The sequence below is a fragment of the Meles meles genome, chromosome 1 (genome assembly GCF_922984935.1).
Source record: "Meles meles chromosome 1, mMelMel3.1 paternal haplotype, whole genome shotgun sequence".
Lineage (NCBI taxonomy): Eukaryota > Metazoa > Chordata > Mammalia > Carnivora > Mustelidae > Meles > Meles meles.
Genome location: NC_060066.1, coordinates 183416908 through 183429016, shown reverse-complemented (window position 1 = coordinate 183429016; position 12109 = coordinate 183416908). Strand labels below are relative to the sequence as shown.

The following is a 12109-nucleotide window of genomic DNA, read 5'->3' as shown; positions in this document are numbered from 1 at the left end:
AATCTCAGAAGTTTGTGGGTTTTTTTGAAACTAAATGATGTCCCCCGTCCCATGGAAATCAACTATGATTCTGAGAGAGGCTCTTACGAAGATTTGCTAAATTCCAGAATGGCAATACTTTCCCAAGTCCTCTTCCATGGATTCTTTTTTTTTTTTTTTTTAAGATTTTATTTGTTTATTTGACAGAGAGAGATCACGAGTAGGCAGAGAGGCAGGCAGAGAGAGAGAGGAGGAAGCAGGCTCCCTGCCAAACATAGAGCCAATGCGGGGCTCGATCCCAGGACACTGAGATCATGACCAGAGCCGAAGGCAGAGGCAGAAGGCCGAAGCCAGAGTCAGAGATCATGACTGAGCCACCCAGGCACACCCTCTTCCATGGATTCTGTCTGCTTCTAGCGCAATCCTGTGGCTCCTCATACCCATCTGATGGGAGCAGATGGAGGGAGCTTTATCATGAGAGAGCTTGTGGCTGCCACTTTAGCCCTTTGCCTTTGAAGGATTCCAATCCAGTCTTGTCAGGTGGCTGTCTGAACCTTAGAGACCACGATTCCATAGAGCAGCTCCTGACAAATCGCAAGATCAAACTGATGCATAGATGGGGAAGTTTGCTTTCTTCACCCTACCCACGTAGAGCCTGTTTGCTGGAAGCAAGTGAAGTTAATAATTAAGAGTTGGCTCTGAAACCACATTGCCTCCACTCAAACCTCAGTTCCACCACACAGACCCCGTTATTTGGACTGAATCACTTCTCTCTGTGTGCCTTTATTTTTCCATCTGTAAAATGGAGGTCATCATACTTACCTCAAGGGGCTGTTGTGAAGATAAGGTAGTGTAGCAATGCGTGACACACAGAAATTAGTTAAATATTATCTATTATTATTATTATTATTGAAAAGGAGGTTATAAATTCACCCACATATCTGTACTTTATTACAGGCATTCCAACTCAATTGGTGGGAATTAAGTTAATGGGGGAAAGATTTCCCAGGATATTAGATCTCCAGCTGCATATCAGAACCCTCTAGGATTGCTGGGATTATAACTTGCCAGTAAGCACAGGCATCCTGGGAGAAATAGAGGCAGCATCTGCTTGAGGTTTAGGAGTGGGAGATGGCGGTGTAGGTCAGCGGAGGCTTCCTGGTGGGATGACACCTAAGCTGAAACCTGATGTAGGAATAAGAGCTGGACCACAACGGAGAGCATGTGGGTGGAGGGATGCAGCAGGTGGTACTTCTCAATGCTGAAGACCTCGGCAAAGGTGTGAAGGTGTGACAGAGGTAGACACATACAGGAAATTGTGCACACCTGTATGGAGACTAGGCTTGTATGGAAGGAGATGCTCAGGGAGAGGACTGAGTCCTGAGGCTGAAGATGTCGGGTTGGGGGTAGGGCAGATCTTCAGGAAACGCTCTGTGAATCTGTCTAAAGTGATGGGGGGCATGAGGAACGCTTACAGGATTTTCAGTAGGGGAAAAACAGTGCTTCCAATTGTATTTATTTTGAAATTGACTTTTAGCCAATTTCATGGTAATCAGAGAATATATTCTAAATGACTTCCACCCTTTGGATTTTGGGATCTTACACTTCTTTTCTTTTTATTTTTAAAAAGATTTTATTTATTTATTTGACAGAGAGAGAGAGTGCATACGAGTGAGCACAAGCAGGGGGAAGGGCAGGCAGAGGCAGAGGGAGAAGCAGGCTCTTGCCCAGCAGAGAGCCTAGTGTGGGGCTCAATCCCAGGACCCTGGGATCATGACCTGAGCCAAAGGCAGACACTGAACTGACTGAGCCACCCAGGTGCCCCTAGATGTTACATTTCTGATGCAACATATGGTCAATTTTGGTAAATGTTTCATGAAGCGACATGTTTTTTGATTAGTCTCTGCCTGGTATATTTTCTTCTGTTCTTTCTTCCTAGTGCGCCCGTGTCCTTAAGGTGTGTTCCTCTCCTCCATGCCACCTTTATTGAGCTGTAATTGACATAACATTGTGTAAGTTTAAGGTGTTCATTGATTTGATACATTGAAATATTGGGAAAATGATTAAGGTGCTTTTCTTGTAAGCAATATGTAGGGTTTTTTAAAACTCAGTTTGAAAATATGGCTTTTATGAAAATATTTAGTCCTTTTGTATTTAAAGTAATTGCTTAAGTACTTAAGTTCATATTTACCATCTTTCTATTTATTTTCTATTTGGCCTATCTCTTTTCTGTTTGATTTTTTTCCTCTCTCAAAAGAGCATTATTTTGGATTAGTAAACATTTTTTTGTCCATTTTCTACTACTTTAGGTTGTTAATAATGCATTATTTATTCTTTTAATGATCTCCTTAGAGATTACAACATAAATCTTGACATATTAAAGTCTAATGCAAATAATTAATTTTAACATTTTTCCAGTTACACTGCATATTTGGAAAATTCTGACTTTATTTACCCCCTCCATTTCTTGTGTTATTGTTATCATGATCTTTGCCTTTCATTTTTTTAATTCCACAAGAGTTTATTATTGTTTTATGTTCATTTTAAATTTATATTTACCCACGTATTTATCCTTTCCTTGAAGGATTTGCCCTTCTTTTTTGCATTTTCATGTTTCTATCACTTTCTTTTTGCGCGAAGAACTCCCTTCACATAATCTTACTTTTTGTTTGTCTGAAAAAGTTATTTCACATTTAAATTTTTTTTAATTTTTAAGACTTTTTGGAAATAATTTCAAATTTATAGAAAGGCTGAAAGAATACTACAAAAAAATCCCGTAAGCCCCACACCCAGATTTATTAATTTTTAATAATTTGTCATGTTAATGTTATAATTTCCAGATGATTTGAGAGTAATTTGCAGACATCACAATCCTTTACCATTTAATACTTCTGTAAATAGTTCCTGAGAATAAGGGAATATTCTCTTATATAGTAGTTGTCTAACTCAGGAAATTTAACAATGACACATTTATCTAATCTAATTCATATTACAGTTTTATCGGTTGTCACAGTAATGTTATTTATGCCATTCCTCCCTTCCCAAATTACATATTGCATTAATTGTTATGCTTTGTTTTTCAGTATCCTTCCATCTATATTGATTCTTGTCTTGCCCTTCTTTCTTCCTTTCTCCTTTCCTTCTTCTTTTTTTTTTTTTTAAAGATTTTATTTATTTATTTGACGGAGAGAGATCACAAGTAGACAGAGAAGCAGGCAGAGAAGAGAGAGGGAGAAGCAGGCTTCCTGCTGAGCTGGAGCTGACCTGAGCTGAAGGCAGAGGCTTAACCCACTGAGCCACCCAGGCGCCCCATCTTTCTTCTTTTTTTTAAAGAGAGAGCGCGTGTGTGGGGCGGGAGAATGAGTGAGGAGAGAGGCAGAGGGAGAAAGAGAGAGTCTTAAGGAGGCTCCCCGCTCAGCGCTGAGGGGGACTTGGGGCTTGATCCCATGACCCTGCAATCGTGACCTGAGCCTAAGAGTTGGGCCTTAACCACCTGAGCCGTTGAGGCACTCCGATTCTCAGCCTCTTTTTGTCTTTCATGATAAAGGTATTTTTGAAGATTAAAAGCTAGTTATTTTTATAGAGTATCCCTCAGTTTAGGTTTCTTTGATGTTTCCTCATGATTAGATTCAGATTTTGCATTTGGGGCTGAACTAATATATAGATGCGGTATTGTTAGGATTTCAGATATGGAGACACAGTGTGTCTATCTGTTCCTTATTGGTGAGGTTAACTGTAATCGCTCAGTTAAGATATTGCTCAGTTTCTCCACTGAGAGCTACTATTTCTTACTTATGTAGTTAATAATACTTTATGGATAGACAGCCTGTAACTATGTCCCATTCCATTCCTTATGAAATTCACTTGACATAGAGGTCGCGTCCCTACCAGTCAGGATGCTCTCAGGAGACAGAACACACCAGTCGTGTGAACAGGAAAAATTCAATATAAAGAATCATTAACTGGTAAAACGTGGGCAACTACTTAAAAGGATGAAAGAGATGCAGAAATAGCAAGTGGGGGAAGGAAAAAGCAACTACTACCTCATGGCTGAACGAAAGGACACACGGAGGGGGAACTAAGGATTTAGAACCTCTTTCTCTTCCACCCCTGCTCCTGCCCCCTCCCCAACCTCTACCAAAAAAAAAAAAAAAAAAAAAAAAGATTGATTTACTTTTTCAAAGAGGGTGTGGCTACCCCAAGGATACCTGTCAGCTGCTGGTGGCCAGGGTTTGCATAGGAGTGGTCACTGGATGGGGAGAGTGTGGCCTGAGTGTGTGAGTCTAGTTGGTCCATTGAGGTCTGTTGAGGTGAGTGCTACTGGCCCTTCCACCAGTCCACTGGCTCTCAAGCTGAGCGAAGGACTGAAGCCCCAACCTGAGTGCCTTCCCTGGGTTAGCACATCACAGTGCCCCTCTAGCATCCTCTATTGACAAAGCCTCACATTGACAGCCAGCCGAGGAGAAAGGTTTGCGGAATACGGAGAGGCTTGTAGCCGCATTTCCAGACAAAGGATCTCTAATGCAGAGTGGATCTCCACCTCTAAAGTTTTGAGGGCTGGAGCTGATGTGACGTACATTGATTGTCGCTAGACGTGGGCAATCAATTTGTCCGTCAAGGGGTGGGGAGTAAGACTGGGGTGATTGCATATGAGCACTTTGCCATTCTGTATTCTTTTAAGGCATTATATCAGATGCTTCATATATATATATAAATATACATTTATATATATATGTATATATCCTCTACTCCTCATAAAGCCCCTGAGAGATGAATATTACGAGTTACATTTTACAGATGAGGAGGCCGAGGCTCAGAGATGTTAAGTAATTTGTTCAAAACAGTAGAGTCATGAGGGTCAGAATTAAAATCCCTGCCTCCAGGGCCGACATTCTTGCTGGATTCAGATAGATGATGTTTAAACGAGTGTGATTCTCTTATAGGCCCCACCATGTGGACGCCTCCAGGGCAGAACCAAAGCTGGGTTTCTGAGTTTATTCTGCTTGGCTTCTCCAGTGACCCCACATCCAACAGAGTCCTCTTCATTGCCTTCCTTCTCCTTTACCTGAGCTCAGTCCTGGGCAATGCACTCATCTTCACCCTGATCTGCCTGGACATGCAGCTCCACACACCCATGTACTTCTTCCTCTGCAACCTCTCCCTGCTAGATATGAGCTACGTCAGCACCACCATCCCCCAGATGTTGGTGCATCTCCTCGCTCACTCTCAGACCATCTCCTTCGCTGGCTGTTGGCTGCAGATGTATGTGTTTGGTGCCCTGGCCCTCACTGAGTGTCTTTTCTTTGTAGTCATGGCTTATGACCGATATGTGGCCATCTGCCACCCACTGCGTTATACTGTCATCCTCAGCTGGGACCTCTGTACACAGCTGACAGCTGGGACCTGGGCCTGTGGTTTCTTCTTCTCCCTGATCCATACTTGCCTCACCATGAGGCTGCCGTACTGTGGGCCCAACATGGTCAACCACTACTTCTGTGAAGGCCCCTCAGTACGAAGCTTGGCTTGCATGGATACCCACTTCATTGAGATGGTGGACCTGGTTATCAGTATCTTCATAGTTGTTGTCCCACTGTCCCTCATTTTGGCCTCCTACATCCATATTGGCCAGACCATTCTCAAGATCAAGTCTACTCAGGGCCGCTGCAAGGCTTTCTCCACCTGTGCTTCCCACCTGACCGTGGTCACACTCTTTTATGCTCCAGCCATATACATCTACATGAAGCCCAACTCCAGCTACTCTCCTGAGCGAGACAAGCAGATCTCACTCTTTTACAATGTCTTCACTGCCTTCCTCAACCCTGTGGTCTACAGTCTGAGGAACAAGGACATTAAAGGGGCTTTTTTCAAAGTGATGGGGTGGGGTAGGGTGGCCTGGTAAATTAGGAGACAGGAGAGGCCTGAAGTGAAGTGTCCAGTGCTAAGGAAAAGGACAGCAATGTATGCAAACAGTACTGTGCACTGGAACAGATATAGCACCTAGTCAGTGGAACGAATGTGGTGCATGAAACCAACAGGGCAGTCTTGCTGAACTTGCCACATTGTGGTGCAGTGACAAAGAACTCCCTAATCTTCCTGGCTCACAACAGCAGAAACTCATTTTTTGCTCATTTTCCATGTCAGTTGTAGGTGGACTCTGGCCTTCTTCCATTGGATTCTTGGATCCAATCTGAAAAGGGAGGCTCAATCTGGAATATCCCATTCTTATGACAAAGAGAAAGACACATAATGGCTCTTAAAGCTTCTGCTCAGAAGTGAAACACATCTCTTTGCTGATATCCTACTGGTCAAAGCAAATCATATGGTCAAACCCAATAGCAAAATGGCAGGAAGTATTTTCTTCCCCAGGAAAGTAATACAAACACATGTCACATGGCAGCAGTATGGATATAGAATTCTTCTATAGTGAAAGCAGCAATAATGGGGGTGGTAATATAATCTACCATAATGGTATAGGAATAGGATACATGTAACCAACATGAAACATGGTCATTGTAAAGGACATGGTACATGGAGACAGTAGAGGGCCAAGATGATGTAGGCAATCAAAGAGGTACATGCAAACAGTGAATATATGTAGCCAACATTGAAAATTAAGCCACTGGTATATGGAACCAAGGTAGCCCGATACCTGATTTGGTGCACAGAACCAATGTGGTTCATGGAGCCAATGGTATATTCTGTGTTGTGTTGCAGAAGGACACAGAATCTGACATTAAGAGACCTGGTTCTAGTTCCAACCTTTTAACTTGTTTTATGACTTTGGGCAATTCACTTTCTTTCTCTGAATCTCACTTTACTCATCTATAAAATGATCATCTAAAATGTAATGGTATCCAAGACCTCTGTATCTCTAAAATTCTATGTCACAGAAGGTGGAGTAAATGAAACTCAAATGCAGTAAACTTGTGAATCCTCTCTGAACCACAAAACGGAATACAAGTCGCTGCATGTGTGATGTTTTTTGTAAACTACAGTGAGCAGCACACACAGCAGTGACTCTCATTCTTTCAAGGGATTTAAAAGACATATGAAGCTAAGAATCCTGGCATGGGGACTCAGAGTTAGCATGAACACCCAGCTTCCTTTCAGGCCTCAGCGGTGGCCCAAAGGCCTCAGGGATGAGTCGATTCAGTTCCATATTTCTTGAGCATCCATTTTGGCCAGCCAGTAATACAAGCCTTGAGGAAACCAAAACAGATATGTGGAAAGACTAACAGTCATGAAATTACAATGCCAAACCCAATGCCATAGTGCCCCTAAAGGGCTGATGACCTCATAGGAATGAGGTTCTCTCAATGGGTGCCAGGCACAGAGGACCAGACTACCTCTCGTCCCACTCCTACTCACCACTGAATACCCCAGCTCTTTGTAAGTTCTCCAGAACTTGGAGTCAGGGAGAGGGAGATAGAAATCCCAAGAAAATGAGTATTATTTTTCTCACCACTGGAGTGATAGTTCAAAATGGAAATGAAGCTCAGTTATTGAGAAATGAAGTTACAGTTGTCTCAGAAAATAAATAGGTTCTGTAAGAGAGAAAAATGGAGGGAAACCTACTTACTGAAAGCTGACAGGTTAAGGCCCTGGTAAGGTTTAAGGTTTAACTGATACCTGTAGATGAGAGGAGTCACCCTTGCAAAGAGCCAGGAAAATGGCATTTCAGGCAAGCGGATACTAGGTACAAAGGCCTCAGGTCAGGAAAGGACTTTGCATTTTCCGAAGAGCTGGAAGAAGGCTCCTATGGTCACCATAAAGTGAGCAGGAGAGGTAGAGATGACATTGAGAAGTAGGAAAGAGATAATCCTAATGAGCCCTACAGGAAGTGTAGTGCAGTGGGAATGTTTGGATTCCTACTGAGGAGCAATGCAGTTTTAGGGGTGATGAACTCCATTGTGGGTGCGGCTTGAGATGACCAGAAAGGAAGTGGGAGAAGAGGTCATTGGGTTGAGAATGTCTGGGAACTCACAGGTTAAGAATGAGAACAAAGGGGGCGCCTGGGTGGCTCGGTGGGTTGGGCCGCTGCCTTCGGCTTGGGTCATGGTCTCCGGGTCCTGGGATCGAGTCCCGCGTCGGGCTCTCTGCTCAGCGGGGAGCCTGCTTCCCTTCCTCTCTCTCTGCCTGCCTCTCTTGTGATTTCTCTCTGTCAAATAAATAAATCTTTTAAAAAAAAAAGAATGAGAACAAAGAACTTCTCTCTTAAAGAGTGTCAGGGGGTGTGGTGTCCCCAGGGAGAATTCCAGGTTGAGGATACTGAGGGTGCAGTGGCTGAATATGAGGCCAAGATAGCAAAGAAAGGCAGAACTGGGGAAAGGAAGAAGTGAGGACTTGGGTAAATGGAGGGGGGGATGTGCAGAGTCTGGGAATAATGCATGACTAGAGAGTTCTGGCTTTGGAGGGTGATAGAGATTTTGTCTCTAGTACTTAGGGGCGGAGATTTGGTTGCCAGTATTGTCCAAAAGCATTTACTCAGTGATGAAACAGCGCTGGGCTAGGCAGGGCATTTGGTTGGGTGGGTATAGCTGCAGCAATGGGCTCCAGTATCTGGCATGACCAAGAGCCAGGCAGCAGTTCCAGAGGCTTCAGGCAGAAAGTGAAGGGTCTCATGGGTTTTTTTGTTTGTTTGTTTGTTTGTTTTAAGATTTTATTTATTTATTTGACAGATAGAGATCACAAGTAGGGAGACAGGCAGGCAGAGAGAGAGAGAGAGAGAGAGGAGGAAGCAGGCTCCCCGCCAAGCAGAGGGGTCTCATGGGTTTTTGAAGTGTTTCCTTCCCCCATCTGGCGACGGGGTAGGAAGCTATGGGGTTGGTGGAGGGAACTTGGTAGCTGATGAGAGCTTCCTGCTTCTGGCCTTGTGGGGGAAGTGGGCTACCTCGATAATGGGGGAGAAGTCTTCTTGACTATTGGAGTTCCTTCCAGAAGGTGGGATGTCCACCGGGTGACTCTTTTACAACTAGACAGTCAGGGATCAGGGTAGTGGAGAGGTGAGTCTTGTGGCTAAAGTGTGATGAGGTTTTATTAGTTTTTCTACAAGGACAGGTTACTACAGTTTGTAATTCAGGGTGATAACGGATTTTATCTTAACAATGAGGAACAACCTGCATTTTTAAGCATCAGGGGTGAGGGATGGGGTGGAGAAGAGGTGGTGATGCAGTATTTTCAGAAGAATGGCTTGGGATGCCTGATGAAGGGTTGGATGAAGAGCACTTACTGAGGGAGATCTCGGCATGGTTCGTGAAGGTGCTTGTCATGGGTGGTGGCAGTGAACAGGGAGATGCTGAAAGATGTGACAAAGGAAGAAGGAAGGATACGTGATGCCTTGGTGTGCTGGTGAAATGGAGAAATCAAGAAAGCTAGCAAGGTTTTACTTAAGCCGGTTTTACCTCCATCTCTGCTTCCCTATAGCTCGCTGATAAGAGCCAATTGATTGCCCATTGTCATTCCCAGATTCCTGGTACCGCAGAAAGAAGTCACAGCCCCTGTCCTCTTAGAATTTGGTCTATAAACCAGCACAGTTCATTGGAGGCAGATATATATTCAGGGATGGAGTTAGAAATTATTATTGTTAGGGATGCCTGGGTGGATCAGTTGGTTAAGCATCTGCCTTCGGATAGGGCCGTGGTCCTGGGGTCCTGGGATGGAACCCTGCATTGGGCTCCCTGCTCAGTGGGAAGTCTGCTTCTCCCTCTGCCTGCTGCTCCCCCTGCTTGTGTTTCCTCTCACTCACTCTCTCTGTCAAATAAATAAATAAAATCTTTAGGAAAAGAAATTATTGTTAAATAAATTCTCTGCTAATTTGGGTCTCAATGAATTAGGTTTTTGTTTTGTTTTGTTTTGGTTTGGTTTGGTTTTTACTCCCTTCCCAGTCAAGTTTCCTTGAATTTTCCCTAGAGACAACACTCTTGCATTAATTTTTTCCTAATCACCTGGAATATTGTGCACCTTGAATTCTAAATTTCCTGTATTCTCCTTCTCCTCCAGAACTCCCCCAGTTCTCTCTAACCCTTAATACCATGACACTGTTCTCTGGCCTAATCGAATTCCTTCGTCCTTCCCTTTCCTCCCATTTTGTACCACTATTATCTTGATGTAGCCTGGAAAGCATAACTAAGTCCCGTAATATCTCTACTATCCATTCTTTGCCCATGTAATCTGGGGGCTTGGTGTGTCCTGTCTATCCTTCTGTGTGGTATCTGCTTGCTCTCTCCCAGTGCCCAGCATCTCACCTCAAGCCCCCTTCCTTACTGCTTTCTGAAATATGTTCAGTAAATGTCCTATAATCAGCTGTGAAATGTGAGGCCAAATATTATCCTTCCAAATTCAAGTTATAGTAATAACTGCCATTAATATCACAATTATTACTACTTGATTTGCTGAGTTCAAACACCTTCATTGATATTTAATTGGGTTGAATCTGTATAACTTTTTTTTTTTAAAGATTTTATTTATTTATTTATTTATTTATTTATTTATTTGACAGACAGAGATCACAAGTAGGCAGAGAGGCAGGTAGAGAGAGGGGGGGAAGCAGGCTCTCTGCTGAGCAGAAAGCCCGATGCGGGGCTCCATCCCAGGACCCTAAGATCATGACCTGAGCCAAAGGCAGAGGCTTTAACCCACTGATCCACCCTGGCGCCCCTCTGTATAACTTTTGTTGGAACCATTATGGGTTTATTGAGGACTATCAGTTAATGGTGGTTCCATAATTCTGAGGTTAAAGAGGCCTGATATTAATCACAAGGTGGCTTAATAGTTTCAAATTTCCTTTTTGTTCAAAGCGAGAATCTAACAGTACTTTTCCATGGCATCATTACGCTGAATAACCTGTCACTTTTATCCATTAGGTGATTTAGATTTCAAATTCAAAGCCAAATTTGGAACAGGAAAAGGAAAAGCTGCGATGGTTTTGTGGACTATGGAATTCAGAATCATGACAAGGATAAAATGAATGCCAGGAAGTCCTGCCTCTATCCCCCCTTTTTTTTCCTGGTGGTAGAAAGAGTGAAGGCAAAACTTGGAGATTTTGTGAAGGTCAGTAGGGACTCCTCATGAGAGCTTACCTTTCTAATCCAGGCTTCACTGAAGTGTTGCTTTACTTTCTTGCTTCTGGAGTATTGCCTGCCTCTTTTGATAGGCACTGGGTGGTCAGTTCAATTGCTCAGATTCTGTGGAGCAACTTTTCTGTGCCTCCTCCAAGGTGCTGGGCGGTCTATGGCGCCACAGCTATAGGTAAAGAGTTCTGGCAACCATTATGATCATTATATCCTGCCATTCCTGTCAGTATCATCTTGAATCGAGTACTCTAGTAACACCATTATTACTCAGTTCAGATTTGAAGAAGTGTTTATTTAAAAAGCTCTACCCAGGGGTGCCTGGGTAGCTCAGTGAGTTAAAGGCTCTGCCTTCGGCTCAGATCTTGATCCCAGGGTCCTGGGATCGAGCCCCGCATGGGGCTCTCTGCTCAACGGGGAGCCTGCTTCTCCACCCTCTCTCTCTCTGCCTGCCTCTCTGCCTACTTGTGATCTCTGTCTGTCAAATAAATAAATAAATAAATCTTAAAAATTTTTTTTAAAAAGCTCTACCGGGGCGCCAGGGTGGCTCAGTGGTTTAAAGCCTCTGCCTTTGGCTCCGGTCATGATCCCAGAGTCCTGGGATTGAGCCCTGCATTGGGCTCTCTGCTCAGTGGGGAGCCTGCTCCCCCGACTCCTCTGCCTGCCTCTCTGCCTACTTGTGATCTCTCTCTCTGTCAAATAAATAAATAAAATCTTTAAAAAAATTAAAAAGCTCTACCATGTGAGGATATCAATAAAGGTATCTATGAGGAGTACTGGCTGTTTGTAATCAGCTTCTCTTCGTTTGGTATCTTGAAAGGGTGTCATAATTTTTCTGTAGTTTTGCCAATTCAGAGTTCATGAGCTTCTTGGTGACAGCCCCAGACTTACTAAAGCCACACCAGAATGAAGTATAAACAAATGCCAACTTCTTCATTTATAATGTTAGCTATCTTTTCTTTTCTTTTTTTTTAAATGTAAGTGAGAACCAGTGAGGAGAAATTAATGTGCTTTTTTTTTTTATTTGACAGAAAGAGATCATAACTAGGCAGAGAGGCAGG

At 43.4% G+C, this 12109-nt stretch overlaps 1 protein-coding gene across 1 annotated transcript; it reads left to right on the top strand.

Moving 5' to 3' along the window:
- Positions 1 to 4930: 4930 nt before the first annotated feature.
- LOC123955507 (olfactory receptor 2A12-like) lies at positions 4931 to 5878 on the top strand. The gene has a single exon (XM_046027645.1). It carries the CDS (start codon positions 4931 to 4933, stop codon positions 5876 to 5878), a length of 948 nt encoding a protein of 315 aa, XP_045883601.1.
- The last annotated feature ends 6231 nt before the right edge of the window (positions 5879 to 12109 follow it).